A 22,649-nucleotide genomic window follows, 5' to 3' on the forward strand; every position below is an offset into this window, starting at 1 on the left:
AGTAGCTCATAGAAATCAATCTTATTCATGTAAATGAATGCAGACAGCAAAAGTTTTTTCCTTTTGTTTTTTTTTAATGCTTGTGTGTCTGAGATTCTCTGCAACAGATACATCCTCTGGGAGAGGGGAGTCAGAGCATCCATTGTCCTCACCAAAGTCAGAGCCCTGTTTGCATCACACTGCACCATGTTGAAGTCACTTAGTTACTTTGTATTGCTTTAGCGTGCTTTTCTGCACACATCAGACTGTCCAGAGAAGTCTTGTATCCCCACCTGTTCTGGTTATCTGTTACTGCATAAGAAGCCGTCTCCAAACATCGGCTTAAAAGAATATTGATGGTTTATTTTGTTCATGAAGCTCTACTCCCTGCAAAGCTCAACAGGGAAGGATCCACTTCCAAGATGGCACCTTGGCAAGTTGATGCTGACTGTTGTCTGCTAGCTCAGCCCAGCCTGAGAGCTAAGGGACTCAGGTCCTCTCCACACAGGCCTTCCCACCTGTCTGTGCTTCCTCACAGCATGGCGGCTGTTTTCTGAGGACAAGCATCTGAGAGAGGGCCGGGTGGAAGCTGCAGAAGTCACGCTACATTTCCCCCACTGTGCTCCATGTGTCCAGACAGCAGGGTCAAGGGGAGGGGACAGGCTCTTTTCTTCTTGAAAAAGGAGCAAGAGTGTAAGGATAAAATACAACACGTATTCCATCTAAATATATGTTTGATTGTCCAGCTCGGCGAGGACAGTGTTAGCTAATTCTAAGAGTTTTCCCTCCAGTCTAGAGGATGGAAAATTCACTTACACTTCTGACCTGGTTTCAAAACAAGCAAGTCCCAAAAGGCTTTGCTAATGAAAGGCCCGCCTGCTGTTTGCCCATAATCTTTTTTAATAATATAATCTCAAAAATGGTGAAGGAGTGATAAGAAACAGAGCTGCAGGAACTTCCCCTCCCAAGTCCGCCCCATCGAGCCCTGTAAGGTAAAGCAGACAAGCCTGGGAGCAGAGCGAGCGTGCTGTGCATCTCTAAGAAAGTGTTTCAAGTTAGCCCAATGCTGTCTTCAACCAGGGGAGGGGCTTGTGGGTAGCCGCATAAAGCCATTGGCTTCAAAGGGCAGTGCCCTAGCGGGAGGGGGTATCAGACCAGAGAGAAACAGCATTGGCAGAAGCTGACACTCTTCAAACAGCCAAGTCTTCTCTCCGAATGCTTGTTCTCAGACCACCTTGATCTCCTTAGAGGAAAGCTTGATAGTGATCTAATAAATAAATCGAAGCATACCTTTCCCCTCTCACTACAATGTTAATTTAATTTTAAACCAGCATGTCTAATAGGCAGCACTTTTAAAATGCGTTTCTGGAATTTGTGGTTTGGATTTCAGTCCCCTGAAAACAACGTACTTTATATCGGCTCCATGTGTCGGGGCCCCAGCTTGTTTTGACTAAAGGACATGATTTGTCGAGATGTTTTCTCGGCTGGGATTGGTGTGACGAGGGTGGTTTATGTCTAAAAATTGCATGAGGCCATTTTATTTCTTTTTATCTGTATTTGTAAGAAGTTTTGTTGTTGTTCCATTTCTTATATGGCTAAGTTTAGTTAGAAAAAATAAGAGATTTATCAAGAAGAGTCCCGGGAGATCCAGGGCTTGCCTCTGGGCCCCTCATCAGAGTTTGTACGAGAGCTCCGTTGCCGTGGGGGCCACAGAAAATGGCTCACAAGGCAGGCCCTGGAAAGCTGCTGGTGACAGTGGAGTCACTTGCTATTAAAGTGCCAACAAATTGCACTAACTTAATCAAGGAAAGGATCATTCGTTGTGAGGACCAACGAGTGTCTCAGGGAGCCCAAAGGCAGTGGTGCAGTGGGCCTCAGGGAGCACTGCACTGAGAGCTGGGAGGCCCTCGGGAGTCTGGAGGGCCTCTGGGACTTGCTCTAGGCTGCAGGAGAGGCTGAGAGCAGCGCCCGGCCTGGGGCAGGAGTGCCCTGTGGGAGGTGCTCAGCAACAGTTAGTTGGTGAATGGCCGGAGAGCTATGCCACAGCTTTTGGTTCTTCTTAAGAGCTCAGCTTTGATTCCGCCTCTTCTATCTTAGGTCAAGCCTTAATTCCCAGGGAGGTTGTAGAGTTGGCCCAGCCGGGGTCAGAGATGCTTTCTCAGACCAGTATTCAAACACGGTTGAGGGGCAGGGTCACATTGTAACTCCATGGCTGCCAGGAGCCCGCCTCATAGCCAAGGTCATTGGACAGACTGTTCACATGTGGGCTGAAAAGACCCACAGAAGCATCCACGACAGTGGTGAAGTACACTGTGGGGACCAAGGGCAGAAGTCATGGGCATCAGGTGAAATTTGACGTCAGATCCTTGGACTGTAAGACCTGGACATGCCTGGAGGTCATCTCATCCAGCTCTTCATTGTTGACACAAGACAGGCAAGTCTCAGAGAGATGAACTGTTGGCTTAGGTCAATTACACTTAATGGCATTTCTGACAAGAGGAAAGCATCTCAGCATTTGGTGTGTGTTGGCTAAGTAAGTACCCATTCTAGAATTTCTGTTCGCAACACTATTTATAACATTGTTTTTTTTATTTTTTTCTTCTTAATTATACTCCATACTACGAGGTAGAGGTTGATTTTTGTCTAACATTAGCTAGATATGATCCATAAATTCTAGTGAAGTGGGCTTTGGTAGGCATGAGTAAACAAAAAGAAAAGTTTGGTTTGGACAGCGTGCAGACTTCGTCTGCTGGCAAGCAATCACTGAGAGCCTCACCTGTGTGCTCCTCCCTGCGGCGTGTAAAGAGGGTACAGAGGCCAACGAGATGCCCACCTGCTGTGGACTAGGTCACTGCGGAGCTTGCAGCTTGTTAGGGTGATGGACTAGAAGACTGAGGATTGCAGGGAGGAGAGGTAACTGCTGTGCAGAGGGGCTGCGAGGGCACAGAGCAGGAGCAGCCCCGAGTCAGACGAAGCTTCTCAGAGGAGGTGAATGTGGTCTGATCAGTAGGAGTTAGGAACAAAGTGACCAAACGCCATGGTACCTGGAAGGAATTACAGGTAGTTCCGAATGGTTGGAGTTGAGAATGGCTGGTAGGGAGTGGAAGAATATGAAGACAGATTCGGATAGGCAGAAGCTACATCACAAAGGGCTGGAGGATAGAAATTTAACCAAAAACAATGAGGCACCACTAAATGTGTTTTAGGACTGGATAAGCCAGTTTAGATTTTTGTATAGAGATTGCCCTGGCAGCAGAGAGAGAGGAGGGCGCGAGGCCAGACTGGCATCGGGCTACAGAGGGCAGGTGAAGTGAGAGTCGGCACTCTGGGAGGGCTGAGGGGAGAGGTGAAGTGCCAGTGGGTTCCCCCAGTGGGACTGAGTGGCTGGGTGTGGGAGTAAATGAGAGGACGCGTTCCTTTTCCTCTTTACGGCTCCCTCGTCTCTGTCTATAACAGGGACCTTCTACCTACTTGGCAGAGTCTAAGGGATGCATCAAGAGAAGTCTGCCCCAGCCCGCTGCATTTACTCCAGAGCACTTACTACCTTCCTCCTTACCCATTACCTACTGTTTTTATCATGTTCTCCCCAACTGAAATGTGAGTTCTCCAACAGAAGGGATTCCTCTCTAGTTTTTTCACTGCCGAATCCTGAAGTCTAGAGAAGGGTCTGGCTCCTGGGAGTCGCTCAGTAGATAGTTGTGGAGTGGATCGATGAGTAGGTGAAAAACCACAGCACTAGACATGAAGCATTCGGCAGCGATGGCAGTGCTCCTACTAATCCCTGTGAGGAGAACAGCCATTACCAACCATCTTCAAAGTCAACATGGCTATTCTCTGGCCCTGTGCCCTTGGCGCCCAAGCCTCTGTTGCACTTCCCTGCCCACGGTTGCAGCACGGGGGGCCTGCCCCCTGCCTGTGCTGGAGACAGGGGAGTCACACGTGAGGAGGAACTGAATGGAGAATTGGCAGCAGGATTCCCAGAACTCAGGAGTGCCAGAGGAACTGGACGCAGCGGAAGCCCTTCTCATGGAAACCGACTGGGACATCAGAGAGCGCTCTGGGGCCCACAGCTGCAAGGAAGGTTTCAGCAGCCTCTTCTTCAAAGGCTGGGATGGGTGGTGGGAAGAACTGATCTTATCTGACCAGAACTGGGGTCTTCAAGTCATGGCCAGTGAAAGTTCGGGAAATGAAAGAAAGAGCAGAGGGCCTGCCTTGCTTTCTAAATCTGTGTATTTGCAGTGGCAGTAATGATGCTTCAGTCTTTCATCTCCAAAGGGCCTTACGCCGTGAGCTCACATACAAACAAGACTCAGCCGTGTGCTGTGCATTATAAGATGTGTTATTTTGATGGAAAAGACTCCACTGTCCAATAGCCTGCTGACTCAGCGTGTTCTAAAAGGGAAGTCTGGTATCAAAACATAAATCTAAATGGAAACCAAAATAGCAAACAGCCACATGCATTAATCAGACCCATCTATTTGTACCGAAATCCACATTCCCTCAACTCCCTGGCCCCAGGGTATTGTTCTTTCTTGTTGCTGTTCATTTCTTTTTTTCCTTTTCATCTTTTAATATCTCCTTCCAAGCTTCTCGCAATGTGCTATAGAGTCCAGGCTCTCTTATGGAAAGCATATGCCTTGGAGAACATACCGTTCACTTGAAGTTCTGCAGCCAGTTTTGTTTCTGGCCCAGGATTAAGTGAGAAACAACTGTTGGTAGAGCTGGAAGTCACTTCAGGTCAGTGAACCAGTAAGAACCACATATACGGCAAAGAGAGTTTCTAAAAGACCTGTAAGAAAAGCAGCATCTCCAGCTAACCCGTGGGTCTCATTCGTTCGTTCACTGGTTTTATTTGTGCAATGTTTGTTGAAAGTTTACCATAAAATAGGTCTATGCTCAGAGCCTAAAAGTACCAAGGTAAAAATGACCAGTCCCTACCCTCTAGTCTCTTACAGTCTGGAATAGGAGACAGATATATCGAGGCCGCAGTCCAGTTTGACAAGGTCAAGGCAGGGGAACCTGACAGATTTAGGTCATGGGGCAGGAGTGGAGAGGTGGTTAGGGAGAAGATGCTTTTTAAAGGGAGTTGAGAGGAAAGGAGGTAAAGAAGAGGAGGCGAGAGTACTTTACACAGAGGAAACTATGTATGTTACATAAAAAAATAGGATGCAGATGAAATTCAAATTCCTTAAAAACTGGAACATCGTGGTACAGACAGAGGCCAAAACCCAGCGGTGGTCCCAATGAGTGCCCGTGGGCTGTATATCTTTCCTACCGATCTGGGAAGTCTCAGAGTACAGGAGAGTGAGAAAAGCAAGGTACAGTGTTGGGTGTTCCAAGTCAAATGTTAGTTGTCCTTGGTGAGGGAATGACAGGCGGGGCCATAGCGGGTCTCCAGGGTCCCAGCTCTCTGTTCCTTGATCTGGGTGCTAATCACACAGGTTTATATACTTCGTGAAAATAAATCGACTTGAACACTTGTGATAAATGCTCTTTCCAGTACAAATGTTTAGGAAAGTGTCATATGTTTGACAAAATGTTCCAATACAAATAAATAAATACCATGCATTTAGGCAAGTCTCAATTTATGGGGAATGGCTCCAGCAAATTGTGTGTGTGTGGAGGAGATAAAAATAGACTCTTAAAGCAAAGCCACGTTAAATGAGCCTTATGCACTGAATTAAGGAGTTTGAACTTTATCCTCAAAACTGTGAGGCTCTGTGGAAAGAATGAGAGCAGGAGCTGGAGCTGATGGGTGTTAGATTGCGGGCTCCGGACTCCGGCCCCTGGTCCGACAATTTAGTCACTGTGCATTGTGCGTTAAGTTCAAGGTCTTCGTCTGCAAAATCCACTAAAGCTTTTGTTTGCCTCCTTAGGATGTTTGAGAATTGAATAAGATAATACAAAAAACAGTTAATATAGTGGGTACTATATATAAATATTTGCATTTTATTTTTTTAATCCTCATTCAAGGATATGTTTATTGATTTTAGATAGAGAGGAAGGGAGAGGGACAAGGAGAGAAACACTGATGTGAGAGAGAAACATTCATCAGTTGCCTCCCATGCACACCTTGACCAGGATCAAACCCACAACCCGGGTATGTGCCCTGACTGGGGATCGAACCCACAACCTTTTTGGTGTATGGGATGGTGCTCCAACCACCTGAGCCACCTGGCCAGGGCATAAATATTTGCATTTTAGCAAGCTTCCTCAAGCAGGAGTGAGGAGAGTGGATGGGACGGGCGGGGGGGGGGGGGGGGGGGGGGGGGGGGGGGGGGGGGGGGGGGGGGGGGGGGGGGGGGGGGGGGGGGGGGGGGGGGGGGTGGCCAGACCAGGGACAGAGAGGTGAATTAGAAAGCTATGGCAGTAATCTAGTGAGGAAGGAACGAGCCTGACCAGGACAGGGACAGTGTAAATCAAGGAGAGATTATTAAATTTGAGGGGGCAGAATTACCAGGACTTGGCCTGAGAGATGAAAGAGACAGCGATTCTCAGGTATCTGGCTCAGGCAGCTGTGATGGTGGAGGTGCTGTTAGAAAGTCAGGAGGGGCATGGACAAGGGGCAAGATTGTGCATCAAATGTGAAACCCGTTGCAGTTGGGGCTGCTGGGAAGCATCCAGGACCTCAACCGAGATGTCTGAGATAAAGACAGAGATTTGGGAAGTATATAAAATGTTGCTGAAGGCATGTGAGTAGATGAAGTCCTTCAGGGATGATGTATCACGTGAAAAGGGCAAGGGGCCAAAGATAGAGCCCTAAATGACATCAGTATTTAAAAGGGAAGACCCCCCCCCAAAAAAAAGGGAAACTATGGAGAAATTTGAGAAGAAATTATTGGAAAGGTAGAAGGGGCAACCAAGAGAGTGCTATCGTCAAGAAGGGTGTCATCGGCTGTAACAAATGCCACAGAAATGACCAGTTAAATGAAGGCCAGGTGTCTGCTGAGTCCCACCTATGATGGCCATCGGTGACTTCAGTGAGAGCAGTTCTCACTGGAGAACTGTTCTGGGGGAACGGGGGCAAAAGCAGGACTGTCCTGAGTGCATGGTGCAAGGATCAGAAGAGGGAGGCCAGCGGATGCAGTCAAGGGCAGGGGAGCTCCAGGGCAGGAAGCGGGCCAGGGAGGGGGCAGGCGGTAGGAGTGACCGGCTTTCTCCAAGATCAGAGAGCTTCCTGACTTTTTCCAGTGCTTATTCACCAGCACCCGCCTTGAAGAGGTTTAGAGATATCACCCTTGCAGTCTCTCCCTCCCACCCTCCTCCCTCTCTCCCTTCTTTCCATACTGAATTTCCTCTCCAGAAGCCAGGGAGTAACTTATGTAACTTGAAACCCTTAATGTATATCTTTAAAGTATTTTTAGAATAAGATGTTGAAAAGTGGGTACATTTGGGGAAGGTAGCCAGAAGAACCCATTTGTGAAAGGAGTTGGAGAGGTGTTAGAGAACGGAATGGGCTTCCGGTCAGCCTGCTGCCCCCCGCCCCTGCGACCACTAGGGACTGGCCAGTGGCCCCCATCAGGGCATGTGCGTTGGAGAATGCCACTTAGTGCGTGCACTCACCGCCTCTGTCTGGAGTGCAAGCCTGTTTCTCCCACCTCTGGTCTTGCTTCAGTGAGCAGGCAGCAGCATCTTCCTGTAACGACCCCATGCTCCAGGTCCTGGCCGGGCCACCAGCCTGCTCCCCCCCGCTGGTGGGCGCTGGCCTCCAGAACTCAGTTCACACCCCTTCTTCTTCTCCTGCCGATCCTCCACGGACCAACTCTGGCTTCCAGATGGGGCCCCAAAACGGCTGCCTTCAGGAGCCCCCTCTTGTCCCCTTTAATTAGTCACTCAGTCAGTGTGCAGTTCATTTTGCATTTCCTGGGATGTTCCCGTGAGTGACTCTCATTTTTGTTTATGACATACTTTACCTCACTGGTGAAACTTTAAGGCCCCAGGAGGAATTCCCCACAGCCTCTAGTGGGGTGCTCCACGGAGAGTAAGTCCTCAGCCAAGGCTGGTTTGCAGGACATCGGGGTGTGAAGTCTGCACTAGACTGTGAGCTCCTCCAGAGTGGGCCGCTGGTCTCTTTCATCCTTTTACACCCTTCACCACCAGCTCCCCAGGGCTTCCACCATTCATCAATCCCGCAGACATTTATGAAGTACCTACTGTGTGCCAGACACTGCACTAGGTAAGCTGGAAGTTCAGCTGGGAATGGCAGGCCAGGTCCCCATCTGGTGGAGTTCATGTTCCAGTGGAGGAGACAGCCAACGAGGGACAAACAGACAAGGAAACCCCGGGCTGTGGCAGGCGCTGCCCAGGAAATAAACAGCTGTGTGACAGAGAAGGGGCACGTGTATGCTGAGAATGGAAGACTGAAAAGGAAGGAATAAGTTGCTCCTCAGTCTTCTTCTTTAATAGCCCCCACTCCTTGGACTTCTCTTTCAGTAAAATATTTATTTGAAGGGATGTAATAAGGTGACCTGTTATACATTGTCCTGGTCCATGGGTTCACAAAGGACCCACGCATCTGATTGTTAACAAACCACAGTCTCTCTGAGGGTCGCCCACCCCACCTGCTTTATGGGGGTTGCAGCCCCAGGGCCTCCCATATGTCTGATGGGGCGCCGCACCGACGCCCGTGTGGAGCTGGTGCTGGTTTGTTTTGCAGGTGAGCCGGCCTCATCCCAGCGACCACCCTCTCCTGATCCTCTTTGTGGTGGGTGGAGTCACAGTCTCTGAAGCCAAGATGATCAAGGACCTTGTGCCATCCCTGAAGCCAGGAACCCAGGTACAGAGTCGTGGGTGATAGGAATGAGAGTCCTGGGGCAGGAGTGGGAAGGGCGGGCGAGGGCCCTTCGTGGGGCCTCCCGGAGTTCCCGTCTCCATCCCGGCTTCTCCTCTCCCACCTGCTCCTTCCCAAGGGGCTTTCTCCTTCTGCCTGCCCCAGGCCAGCCATCCTCCCTGTGGGGGTCAGGGGGGAGCTCTCCTTCTACAGGCCTCTCCTGCTTCTGGGCTTCTAGGGCTGACACGCTGTTGTCCCTATTCCCAGTTCCTGCATATGCTCTCTAGCGTCCAATCAGCGCTGAGTCCCGCAAGCGTTTTCACTCCTCTCCCAGCTCCAGGTCCTTGAGGATAACTCCCAGGCCGACCTCCCCGGTGCGGCAGCCAGAGGACCTGGCTGGAGGAGCGGGGAAGGTGCATTGTCAAACAACGACGAGTGTAGAATTTTTCTCCTCTGTAGCCTCCTGTCGGGTCCCACCTCACTCCCCAAATAAGCGACCTGGTGGTTAAGAACATGGACCTCTTGGTTTTACAGGCCTGTGTTTGAACCTTACCTCTGCCTTTTACTAGCAGGTGATCTAGGAGAGAAAGGTTTTCTGATTTAGGAAACGGGGCTGAGTTGATGTGAATCTTAAATATGGTGAGTAGAGAGAATGTGCTGCTTAGCCCTGTGCCTGGTACATGCCCCACCGTCAGTGGTGGCTACTCAGTATCAGCCACCTCCAGAGGAGGCCGCCCGCCTGCTCTGCAGGAGCGGCTGAGGCTCCTAGTGTGAGGCCACAGATAACCAAGAAGAGAGACTTCGGGAAAAGGGGAGCCCTGCCTCTCGGTGGGGTTGGGGGTGGTGCTGTGATCTGGTCGGGGAAGCAGAGCCTGTAACTCAGTAAGAAAACCCTGCTTTGGTGGGTTCGCCCGAACGCACCCTGAATGCACCCTGAGACAAAGGTGGGAGAGCGGGCGGTTTACATGGGAGGCGATCCCAAGAAGCAGGAGTGAGGGAATCAGAAAAGAGGAACAGCAGAGTGGGAAAGCCCAGGAAGGATGCCTCACTGGGGTGGTGTGGCTGTGTGTCACTGAGGCCAGGTCCCCGGGGCCCCAGGAGCAGCTCTCGCACACCTCAGATTTGTGCTGCTGGGCATCTGGGGGTCCGGGACATCTGCTCACACAGTCTCCTCCCACAGCACCCCCCAGTTGTGACTGGCCCCTGAGGGTTTATCTTCGGCTTTGGGCCACCTCTGCATGCAGCTGAGCGGCTTTCTGTGGTTTGGAGAAAGCAAAACAGAGAGGAGCAGCTGGTGCTTCAGGTGGGCCACTGGCTTGTGCAGGAAACTGCTCACCACTGCGCAGAAACCAGGTGGGATCCCAGCCCAGGCCTGGCTGCTGGGTCTGCGGTGTCTTTGTCTTCTGATTCAACCCTCTACTAAAGTGTCACCAGCTATGACCACGACAGGTGATAGTAACAGCAGCCAGCCAACTGTGCCCTCCTTCTTGCCTTCTGTGAGTCCTGCTTCTTGTTCCAGGCCTTTCCTGCATCTCTGCTGGCATCCAAAATCCATACTGTGCAGTGCAGCACCAAGCTGCCTGCTCACTGCTTCCTACTCACAGGCCTAGTCTCCTCAAGCAAACAGGAGCTCTGTCAAGACAAAGGCTGCGGCTCCCCAGGCCTGAGCACGCACAGGAGCTCCACCCCGAGGTCTGTGCCCTGAGGTCTCTGCCCTGATTGGCTGCAGGAGGACTGAGATGGTGCTGTTGGAGTGGGCCACCTGGTGAAGCAGAGGAGACCTGGTCCCCACTGTTCTCCAGACACCCAACTGAGAAATGGGACCTGGGTACCTAGGGAGCTACAGGAGACTCTTGAGCAGGGGAGTGACCAGTCATTGGCTGCAACCCTTCCTGCTGTTACTCTCACATGTCACCGCATAGCTGGTGAAGCTTCTGATAATGTGGTAGATTCTGCCTCGTTTGACAGCTTGTCTGTCAGTGGCATTAAGGGTCTGTTTCATGAGCGATTGCCTTTTCGGCAAGACTTTTATTTTTCGATCAGAAAGCACACTTCTCACTGCCCCTAACATGGCAAACCAAATTCTTAGCTCTTCAGAACAGTTCCGCATTGTCACAGCCTGACAGACATGTTAATACCCACTCTAAAGGGATAAAATGCAGATGTTTTCAAAGCCCAATGGCTGGAGTTTGACTACAGAAACCGGAATCCTCTGTGGCTTTGCTGCAACCTGACCTGCACTCGGTCATCTGCAGAGAGCATCTCAAAGAATCCTGGGGGTAAGGAGCCGCCTTGACTGCTCCCTGTCCTTTGTGCAAAAAGTACCCCAAAGAGTTAACAGGTGGAGGGAAATTTCAAGAAGTTCTTCCTCCTCGTGCCCTTCGACCTCCAGGTTTCTGAGAGGAGGTGGATTACCTGGGTGCCTGCTGCGTGGCTGTGGCCGTGTGAAGGCAGCTCTCCCTTTTTCAGAGCTCTGCAGGCTCCCAGCCGCCTGGACCCTGCAGCTCCCTCTGCCCACACCTGGGGCATGAGCAGCCTCCTGCTGCAGGAGCGCAGAGGTCAGGCGTTGCTGCTCTGGCTGCACGCAAGCTAGACCCGTGTGACGGCCACCTGTGCTTAGGCTCACTGCTGCTGGGGAACATGTGTGGACTAAACCGAACCTGAGCACCAAGAGACTCTCAGAGACATCTCTGGCAACCAAGAGAGCAACTCAGACTTGGTCGTCGATGGAAACAATACACGTATCTGATAAGTCAGTACTCCTCCTGTCTTTATATCCAGCCTCCACATGACCATCTCCAGTGACAAGCCTTTGCCCCTCCCACGGAAGCCCCCTGGAGTCTTACAGGGCTTCATTGATGTGACTGCTCTGCACCTCCTCTAGACGAGTCCCAGTCAGCCTCCTCAGAGCTCTCACTCATCAGCGCAAGCCTAGCTAGCATCAGGCTGCCCAGAATTTACAAGCAAATCAGGCTCATCTTCCTTCCACAGATCGCCCATCCAGGTCGGCTCTTCTCCAAACTGAGTAGCCTCGCCACCCCACCCCACCCCATCCTGTGGTCAGAGTGCCCTCACTGCTGTGGTGGCTGTCCTCAACCCCAGGGTGTCCCTGTCTGCACTCAGATGGACCCGAGAGCCGTGCCCTGCTGTGAGGCAGCCTCAGCCCACGTCCTCATCCCCACCACGGCCTGCAAGGCCCCACAGGACCCCGGCCCCAGCCCTTCAAGCCTCGGGCCTTTGCACTCTTCACTGTCTCATTCCTTGCACCTCAAACAGGGCCTAGCGCTGGGTGTCTTGATTGTTCATTGGGTGTCAGATATTGACACTGGAACCTTTACTTGTATGAGGAAAGCGTAGACGAAAGTGACTTTTCTGGGGACCACACCAACTTGTTGATTCGTACTGAGACTACAGACAACTGAAACCACCTGTCTTTTGTATCTGTTGCTATTCACCCATTTCTTCTCCAATCAATACCTACGTGAGTGTGCATGGCCCCATGGACAGGAAGCCACAGGCATGTCTGTCAGAGTGGGCTGGTGATTATCCATCTGCTCTGTGTTGGGCCCTGGCCTTCGTGCTGCAGCGGAGCAGCAACCAAGCCAGACATTTCCTGCTTCCAGGGAACTCACATGCTAACAGTGAGTGGCTGACACGAAACACGAAAACTGCAGCCAGAGATAAGTTCCAGGAGCACACAGGTGCTGTGGTGGAGTAACTGAAGGGGACGATCCTTCAGGTGGCAGGGGCATGGAGGAGAAGGCTGTGGCTGAAATGAGAAAGGCATTCGGGGATCAGCCCTTCGGGGGATGCTGATAGAATCCATCAATGGCACATCCAGAAATGAATTCTCTTTCACAAAAGTGACAAGGATTGCCCAAAACAGTGGAAATTGGAGACCGTATTCACACCTGCTCCTCCCATAGGACTGTTACCATACTCTAAAATGGGAGTGTTTTCTCCACTCTCGGCTGGGTTGGTGGTAGACGTGCTGAAGAGAGAATTATGGGTGGTTGGAGAAGGCCCTCCTTCTTGACTATGAATACAAAAGGGTCTGAGAAGCAGTTCGCCCCACCCCACTGCACACAGCCACGGCCACAGGTGGGAGTCTCTGCAGGCTCTGTCGCTCCTCTGTCTTGTTCCCTCGGAGCTCTGCGCAGGGCTTCAAGCCCTGACAGCCCTTCAGGCTGAACTCTGTAGATGGGTGGTGGCCAGGAAGCCAGCAGAATCCTGGGGGTGTGGGAGAAAAATAACAGGGAGGGACCCTCCCAGAAAATAGAGGGACAGGCCAGCTCAGGAAATAGGAAGACCAAGCGGGCAACTTGACCCAACCATCCACCGCTTTTCGTAGGCGCATGCGTGTTGCCCACACATTCATGTAGCACTCCATTCCTAGGGCTCAATATTTGGTGTGCATGTAGCTTTTTCAAAACTGGACCTAAAAAATACGCTCGCACACACAATTTTGTACCACCTCGGGGGTCCAAGGCCGCCTAACTCCTGGCTCTGAGACCTGGCTCTGGGTTAGTCTGAAGCTGACAGGAAGCCCAAGGAGAGGAGTCGAATAACTTTTTTTCTTTTTTTTTAATTGTATTTTTTCCATCACCATTTATTCCCCTTAGACCTCCCACCCCCAGCAATCATCACCCTGTTGTCCATGTCCATTGAGTCCGTTTTCCTTTTTGCTCTATCCTTCCACCCACTAACACCGCCCATACCTGTCATCCTGCTCTTAAAAAAACAAAGCAGAATAAAACAGAGGGGACAAAGGTGAAGAGGAGACCTCAGAGGGGACAAAGGTGAGGAGGAGACCTGACACCTCCCACTCACGGAGTTAGGAGAGCTGGACAAGCACAGTGCGCTGACCTCTGATGCGAAGCAGGTCAGGCGGCCCGCAGGAGGTTTCCGGGGGGCTGGGTCAGGTCCGAGCGGTTAATCCATTGTCCCACCAGTTCCATGAGCAAGGCTTGATGTTGACCACAGTGTGTGAGTGTGTGGGTGGGTGTGTACGCGTGTGGGGGTGGATAAGGACTTGAATATGATATGTGCTCAAAACCAGTCATCAAATAGATGCCGATGGGTGTCAGTGCCTGTGCAAGTGTGGGTCGCTCTTCCTTGGGAGACTCTGCCAAGTTTAAAAGGAAAAGGGACAAAAAATGTTATCTTTTGCTCTCCTTTCAGTTCACAGTGTTAGAAATCAGAGGGTTATAGACTCTAAATCCCGGACTGCCCAGCTTCCTCTGCTCTGCAGAAATAGAACCGGAAGGTGCTGGCACTTAGAAATTATAGTGGAAGTGGCAAGTAGAAAGAAAGTGAGGGGCCGGGGCTGCTGTCCCAGGGCTGCCCACTCCTGCAGGAGCTCGGAGCTGGCAGGCTGAGCTTCAAGACGGAACCGTCCCTCTTCCAGCCGAGCCAGGGCCTTCCTGGAGCCCAGGGCTGCTCTAAGGACTTGGTTCTGAGGCTTTCAGGGAACGCTGGTGCCCTCCCCCCACCCCCCCACCCCCCGTCTCACAGATGGGAATTCCCATCAGTGCCCCCGGTTCCCCGGAGAGCCGGTTCTCTAAAAGGAGTCCTCTAGCACTCCGTCTGCCTAATAAATATCACATGTTTGATCACTGTATTTATAAAATTCACGTTTCCTATCTCACAGACCAGTTTCAGACTCTCAAGCTTTTTCTTTATTATTTTTGAGATTTTGGGGGTGCTTCCCCCCACGCTTGCCTTATTTTTTAGAATTTTAAAGATTATTTTAGCCAAGTAATGCAGAAATGCCATTAGTTGAATAAAAAAAGAAAAGAAAGAAACCTCTGAAAAGACTCAAACACAGTCAGAAAACGCAAAGACACTTAAGACAGGACAATGATTAAGGACCATCAACTGTTACATTGTAAAAGAAATGTTAGCGGTGCAATCCTGCTTGTTCTTCAAAATAGGAATTTTAGACAAATAAGCTTTCTGTCGAACTGAGTTGAAACAAATTTACGCAGAGCTCTCTGAACTGTCTTTGACTAGAGAAGCGTCCTGCTGACGATGCTAAACGCGCTGCCTCCTTCGTTACCTTGGTGGTTTTGTTCATTCATTGAATGATCCCCTCTCATTACATCAAGGACCTGATCTGGGCCAGCCCCATGCTGAGAAACAAAGTAAAGACTCCGTCAAGGAAACAGGGAAGACAGGGCAATACCAAGAGCCTTGAGAACATGGTCAGGCCTGAGGCGGGGCGGGGGGGGGGGGGGGGGGGNGGGGGGGGGGGGGGCGGGGGGGGGAGACGTCTGAGAAGGCTTCCTGGGGGCGGTGATGCCTGAGCAGACTCAAAGGTCTTCAGGCAAAGTGTGAAGGGAACTCATGTTCCACATAAAGAAGCGTCTCCAGGGTTCCAGCTGTGAGGCTGAATATGGTTGCACGTGGCAAGAGTGGAACTGAGGGTGAGCAGGACAGTGGCGGGGGGCTGGGCGTGGAGTGCTGAGAGGCCTCAGATTCTGAAATCCCGAAATGCCCTCTGAGGAGGTTGGGCTTATGAAAGGGCAGGAAGAAGGCGGCAAGGATGGCTAGGAGCCAGACAGGGAACACAGCAGAGGGCGAAGGCTGTAATAGTGGCTACCGTTTCTAAGCCTCCCTAGAGCCTGTCATCATGCTAAATATTTTACATGTCTGTTCACATTTGATCTTCATAATAATCCTATGAAGTGGGTGTCACTTTTCCTATTTTACAAAGAAACTGAGTCTCAGAGTGATTAAGCAACTTCTCCAGAGTCATCTGTCTTGCCCAGCTGTGGACACACCTGAGTGCTCACCTGAGCACTCCCAACCGCAGTCCAATCCTCCAGAGTCCGTGGTCTCAGCACTGCTTTCTCCCCTCCTCCCAGACCTCCTAACTTACTTCACCTGCCGCCTGTCCTTTCCATCTGTTTATCTTCACCCACCCTCCATGGAGCAGGCCCCAGACATCCTTCGCTCAGCCCATACGCTGTATAACTACCTGCTTGTTTAGCATTGAAAGGCCTGGTCTTTGGCTCCAGCTCGGTGGAGGTGGCCAAACCCCGAGTCTCTGTCGGGGTGGCTGGAAGCCCAGTGTGCAACCCAAGAGTGACAAGTGCTTTCAGCCCAGGCCTCACTGCTCCAGTAGGGTCAGCATTGACTGAGTCGGTAGCCCTTCCTCTCCAAGTCCCTCAATCCTGCCAACAAGACTTCCCGAGAGACTCACTCCAGCCTCTACACTTGCCCTCAGCTCAACTGGGGGAGAGTCTGCCATCTTGGCACTGGAACTAAGGTCAACAGAGGCTGGCAGTGGTGGTGGGGACTGGCAAGTCACAAGGGCAAAAGAGGGGACCTTAGCACACCAGTTACACTGGCCTCTAGTACCTCACACGAGTCTGCTACCAAAGAGTGTGCCAAAGATTTTTGTTTTTACATGTGCATTTAAAAAAATATATCTGAATAAGTGTTTCTTAGCATGTGGTCTATGAATCCTACTTGTCTATGAACATCACCTGAAACTATATTCAGAATCTTCTGTGTAGGAACACATGCATGTTTTTCTTAGCTTTCAAAAGAATGAAAAGGAGGTCTGTGACCCAACCACAAAACCACAATAAAACAGCCGCTCACGACTGCCGAGCCCCCTTGTGCTGCATGCACTTGAGCTTCTGCAGTGAGCCTTGCCCCAATGCTGCGAGCACGGGGCTGTGGCTTTTCTTCTAGGACAGACAGGCTGAGGCTCTGAGTGGAGTGACTTTTCCCCAAGGCAGAGCGGTGGAGCTGGGCTCTATGGGGTTCTGATGGGGGCGCCACCATTCTTAGCCACCATGCTGTTAGGCTTGGCGTAGAAGCCTGAGGAGTGAGCAGAGACCCTCTCCATAGTCACATGTTCCGGTGCCCGCTACACTGTGTGGGACGATGCAAATATTCGCTCATTGCTCTCAAACTCTCATCTTGCAGCTTTCAAGGAAAAATGTGAGCACAGATTTTAGGTTTTGTTTTGTTTTTTTTTTTTTTGCCAAACATATGACTGGGTTGACATTAACCATATATTTTTAAAAATAATTCTCTTTCAAGAAAAAGTAAAATAGCTACTTCTGATTTTTGTTTTAAACAGAAGTTTTAATAACCCTCACTCTCTTAACAACAGCAAGAAAAATGTAACGTGCTTCTTTCCCTCCCCTCCAACCATGAGTGAGTCACCATCGGCTTTGGCTCCACAGTGGAGCGTGTGGACTGGTGTTGACCAGTGAGCTGGGAAGTGGGAGCTGGTTAATTCACTGTTTTGGTTACACCTGGGATGATTTGGGGAGTGGGAGGGGAGACAGTGGAGTGCGCAGTATCAGCCTGTACTCTCCCCAGGGGCACAGCAAAGCAGAGTGGCCAGGTGGAGGCGGGCCTGGTGCTGGCCTGCAATTGTTCTCACTCAGGTGCTGGGCTGCGGCACTCTGATTCTAGAACCTCCTTCCCCGTTTCCCATAGTCACCTTCTCATCAGGTGGCATTGGACACCTGCCTGGGCCAAACCTCTCTGGCTCTTACAAAGCACATCCCAGCCCAGCCCCGGGCAAGGAACTCCCCTGTGCTGCCCCAGAGACAGACCTGCCCCAGAGGAGAGGCCCAGACTTAGGGAAGCAGGAAGGGTCACCTGGCACAGGGACAGGCCAGAGAGGCCCAAAGGTCCGTGTCGACTGGAGGAGAAGAAGCAGCCTTGCCCAGAGCCCTTGACCACAGAGAAGTGATCAGGTGGACACTTGGATGCTAGGGCCAGCCTGACTGGGTTGGAATCCCGACTTAACTACTCTCTCTGTATCTTTGGGCAAGTTTCTTAACCTCCCTGTACTTTATGTTCCTTACCTGCAAAATAAGAATAATATATTACGTATTTCGCAGGGTGGTTAAGAAGGTTAAATGGATATTAAACGAGATCATCCTCAGAGCAGGCACATCATAAGGACTGATGAATACTAGCTGGTATCATCATTATATCGTTGTTATGGGTTGAATTATGCCCCCTCCCAAAAAATGTTGAAGTCCGAGCCCATAGTAACTATATTGGGCCCTGAAATGGGCCTTTGTTGGGGACATGGACAACAGTGTGGGGATTGCCTGAGGGAGTGGAGGGGCTGGGTGGAGGGGGACAAAGAGGGAAAAAGTAGGACAAATGTAATAGAATAATCAATAAAATGTTTAAATTAAAAAAAGAAAGAAATGGGTCTCCGTAGATGATTAGATTAAGATGAGGTCATTCAGGAGACGATCTGCCTGCGTCCTGGTGAGAAAGGGAAATCTGGACAGAAACAGAGGAAAGGCAGTGTGAAGACACGAGGAAGTGGAGAGGGAAGAGTGGGTCCTTTTCAGGACCTTGAGGAAAAACCAGTCATGCCAGCAACACCTTGGACTTCTGGCCTCCTGAACCATGAAACAGTAAATGTCTGCTGTTTGACTAATACTGTCATCATCACTATCACCCACAACAGCATTTACCTCTCGAGTATCCCTTCTCATGCTCCTGGAAGGAGGGAGAAATCTCTATCTACATCAAGGTCAAATTACTGGATCGCAAAGTGACCATATGATCCAATTCAATTTAGCAGCAAGGTAGTGGCTGGGATGGGCCATTCTCAGTGCCCATTGGTTAAAGGTTTGGTAGATACAGCCCCTCTGTCCCACAGGGTCATCCGTCCACCCAGGACACTTGTGTCCGGTGGCATCAAGCTGCTGTTTTCTGCCTTTTCCCCACAGTACCCACTCCATGCCTACTCCCAAAGAAAGTTGTTGCATTTTATTCCTTACCACCTAATAACCTGAGGTCGCCCCCTAATTGTCTGCCCTGCGTTTGCCCCGCCTGTTGTCAGGTAATCGTGCTGTCTACGCGGCTCCTGAAGCCACTGAACATCCCCGAGCTGATATTTGCGACTGATCGTCTGCACCCAGATCTTGGCTCCTGAGCATCTCCTGAGAAGACGAGATCTACCCGAGATGGAAATACCAATGCTCTTGTCTGTCACCATCAAGATACGCCTCCCCATTCAGTGTTCTTGGTGTGGCAGAATTTTGGTATGACCAATTTTTGGCCAAAGGGTCTGAAGAACCACACAGTGAAGTGGTTTGGCTGGATTCTTGATTCTTTGAAAAAAAGTATTTTCATTCCCTAAAGGTGTCAACTGTCTTTCAGCTGGCCTAGTTCATAATAATTCCCATTTATTCTTAACCCTCTATTTGTGATCTTCCTGATTCCACCTGCAAGTTCAATAATTCTAAATAAATGCCCTTGGGGGAGTGTTGGTGGATTATAAGCCCTTTGATCTGCAGTTGCTCAAAAAGCAGTTTGACATCCTTTAGAATTACAAATGTGAGGAAACTTTGGGGTTTTTTTCTCAAGATTACATTATTGAGGGAGGGAACATTGCAAAGGGGTCTGAGGCTTTATTTCTGACTTGATCTGAGACAAGTTTGAGAGGAGGAGTCAGACAGAGGAAATGGGCAGGGGCTGCTCTGGTTGTGAACACCCACCCCCACCCCACCCCACCCCCGCTGTGACAAAAGGCCGCATTGTCCCAGCCAGGGCGCTGGCAGGGCCCCCAGCCTCCTGGGAACCACAGTGGGGGCCATCTCTGCCTGTAAAGGTCCCCGTCCCTCCCAAAGGAAGGCCCGGTGCAGATATCTGGTCCCAGGGAGCCTACATTTGAACCCTAACCCCTGTGATTTAACTCCTATTGAAAGAGCTTTGTCTTTCGAGCTTTGTCTAAGTCTAAATTTCTCTTCTGGCTGTAGCAGAAAAACCTAAACCCACCTAGTGACATTATATAAGAGTTCCAGCAAAAATTATCCCGGACATTTGTAGGCGAGTGGTTGATGGGAATTTCTAGCATCTCTAAAAGGTATTTGTAGAAAGAGATAGAGCTGCAGCAGTGTCTAGTGTGGATGAAACAGGGAGAGGAAATAAAATGTAAATCGAAGCATATGCCTCTCAGTGCTCAACAAATCACTGTCATTTTATGGAGAAACTGTGAAGTTGGAGATCATTCTGGGATGTAATCAATGCAGGTTTCGTAGAACTGGCTTTTTTTTTGCCCAAGTATATTTCCCACCTCACACCAGTTTTTTATGGTGCTCAGTGTTGGACACCTCAGGGGCTCCTTCCATCGTCCTAATCTAGAAGTCTGAGTTTGAATGAGAAAATGGCAGTACCCAAAAAGAAATGATAGTTGAAGAAGAAATCATTACTTTCTAAAATAAAAAAAAAACATTAAGAAGTAACCTGCTATGTGTCTCAAATCTGCATTCATTCATTCAGTCAGTCGTTCCATTCACTCCCAAATACCGCATGAGCCCCCTGCACCAGCCCGGCGCTCGGCTGGGTTCCCGCCACTGCAGTGAGCTGAGCCAGACACATCTGTGACCCTGCGGCTCGCACAGACCCAGCAGCTGATGCCTCTCCTGACGACCGGGCCCTGTGTGAGTATCTGCTCAAGGTTAAATTTTAAACCATGTGTCTCTCTGCAAAGGAAAGTTTTGGAAATACAAAAACAAAACTGCTAACAAGTGGCTACCTCTGGGAAGAAGTATAAAGTGAGAGAGCTAAGAGAAGGGAGGAGTCTTGCTCTTTTATATCTCTATATATTCAAATATTTATTCCTATTTAATATTTAACTACTCAGCAGCTCATAATCCTATTGTTTGAGTTTTATTTTGATAGAATTTGTCTACTTTATTGCAGTATAATTTTCACACAGTTAAAATGGTCTTGTTTGAAATGCACAGGTCAATGATTTTTTAAAAGATTTTCTTTATGTATTTTTAGAGAGAGGGGATGGAAAGGAGAAAGAGAGAGAGAGAGAAACGTGTGAGAAAGAAACATCAATCAGTTGCTCCCTCCACACTCCCAACTGGGGACTGGCCTGAAACCCAGGCATGTGCCCTGACCGGGAATCGAACTTGCAGCCTTCCACTTCACAGGCCAGTGCTCAGTCCACTGAGCCACACCAGCCAGGGCTCAATGAGTTTTAATAAATGGGGATACTGTGGAACTGTCATCAAGAAATAGGCCGTTTCCCCCACCTCCAAAGATCCCCTTGTGTCCCTTTCCAGTCTGTTTCCTCGTCTGCCTCCAGCCCCTCAGCAAACACTGATTTTTGCCTTCTGAAAGTATAAATTAGTTTTGCCTTTTTAAGAATTGCATAAAAATGGAATCAGTTTGAACTATGGTATCTGGCTTCTTTCACTCACTAAAATGTTTGTAAGATTCATCCACATTGTTGTATATCAGTAATTCTCTCTCTTTTTCTTTTTATAGATGAACGGTGTTCTGTTAAACAGATACATGACGGTCTGTTTACCCATTTACCTCTTGAACATTCAGGTTATTTCCAGGTTTGAGCTGTTATGAATCAAGCTGTTGTGAACCTTGTGGCTCCTACTCTTGATATACTTGTGTTATTTGAATTTTTTCATAGCAGACATGAATTATATTTCCATATTAATTTTGTGGCTCCAATGTATTTTTGCAACCTAATTTTTTCCTTTATTTTTTAAATTTTATTTACGTATTTTTAGAGAGAGGGGAAGGGAGGGAGAAAGAGGGGGAGAGAAACATCAATGCGTGGTTGCCCCTCACGAGCCCCCTACTGGGTACCTGGCCCACCACCCAGGCATGTGCCCTGACTGGGAATTGAATCAGTGACTCTTTGGTTTGCAAGCCGGTGCTCAATCCACTGAGCCACACCAACCAGGGCCGAATGTTCTTTAAAAGAAAAAATTAGCCCTGGCTGGCGTGTCTCAATGGATTGAGTGCTGGCCTGCGAACCACAGGGTGGCTGGTTCCAGTCAGGGCACACTCCCCAGTTACGGGCCAGGTCCCCAGGGGTGTGGTGTGCGGGAAGCAACCACATACTGATATTTCTCTCCCTTTCTTTCTCCCTCCCTTCCCCTCTCTAAAAATAAATAAACTAAATGTTTAAAAAATAAAAATAAAGAAGAATATCCAAAAGCTTCTAGTCTGAGATGATAAAAGGTAGAAGCTCCTGATTGTAAGTGTTGTCATTAAGCAGTTCCTCTATCCCAATAACGCTCTCAATACTGTTACCTATGGCCAAAGGCAGCCTCTGGGGGTGGAGGGAAATGTCAGAAGTTGGATTTGTAATCACCTTTTCCCATCTCTGTGGTCTCTGGTTAGAGGCACTGAGTAGGGTGGGCAATCAGGTAGTAGAAGGCTTTGGAGAAAATGTGAGACGGAATGAGTTTCAAGTGACCGGAGTTTGGTTTGAATAAGAAGGTGGGAGCCCTGGCTGGTGTAGCTCAGTGGATTGAGCGCGGGCCTGCGAACCACACGATCGCGGTTCGATTCCTAGTCAGGGCACATGCCTGGGCTGCAGGCCAGTTCCTGGTTCCCAGCATGGGACGCATGACAGGCAACCATACATTGATATTTCTTTCTCTCTCTCTCTCTCTCTCCTTCCGTTCCCCTCTAAAATAAATAAATAAAATCTTTTAAAAATATTTTAAAAAAAAGAAGGTGGGAGACACGGGGCAGAGCACTGCTTCTTCAGTGAAAAGCAGGAACGTAATGGAAACTTGGTGTAAATCCTGCAAGGAGGCTTCGCCAGATAAGGAAGAAGAGGGGTCTCGGGAAACAGCGCCCCGGCCTGTTGGCAGAGCCTCCCGAAGCCTTCTCCATCTGTACCGCACGCTGCAGCTCGCTTCTCCCGGGCTCAGGTGACCACGAATGGACAGTGGTAGGACCTACCGCTTTGGGCTGTTGTGAGCATTAGAAGAATTCATTAAACTTGTGAAGAACATGGCGCATGGTGAGCTGGCTGAGAGCGTGTCAGAGCACCACTATCGTAGTGAACGTCTAATGCGTGTTCGCGCAGGGCCTGTGTCTCTAACACAGTGAACTCTCTCCATGTCAATGTCAGCCA

The 22,649-nt window shown here is 49.8% G+C and overlaps 1 protein-coding gene across 1 annotated transcript in view; it reads left to right on the forward strand.

The window, feature by feature from the left end:
* Positions 1–20,528, forward strand: part of SCFD2 (sec1 family domain containing 2) — a 319,432-nt gene extending 298,904 nt beyond the window's left edge. Inside the window, exons 8-9 of the mRNA XM_037034254.1 lie at positions 8,636–8,755; positions 18,585–20,528. Of these exons, the coding sequence (XP_036890149.1) occupies positions 8,636–8,755; positions 18,585–18,677 (213 nt within the window). The 3' untranslated portion in view covers positions 18,678–20,528. The remainder of the gene's footprint in view (positions 1–8,635; positions 8,756–18,584) is intronic.
* The last annotated feature ends 2,121 nt before the right edge of the window (positions 20,529–22,649 follow it).

Source organism: Sturnira hondurensis, unplaced genomic scaffold, assembly GCF_014824575.4.
Source record: "Sturnira hondurensis isolate 20B ecotype Veracruz unplaced genomic scaffold, ASM1482457v3 Scaffold0022017, whole genome shotgun sequence".
Taxonomy (NCBI): domain Eukaryota; kingdom Metazoa; phylum Chordata; class Mammalia; order Chiroptera; family Phyllostomidae; genus Sturnira; species Sturnira hondurensis.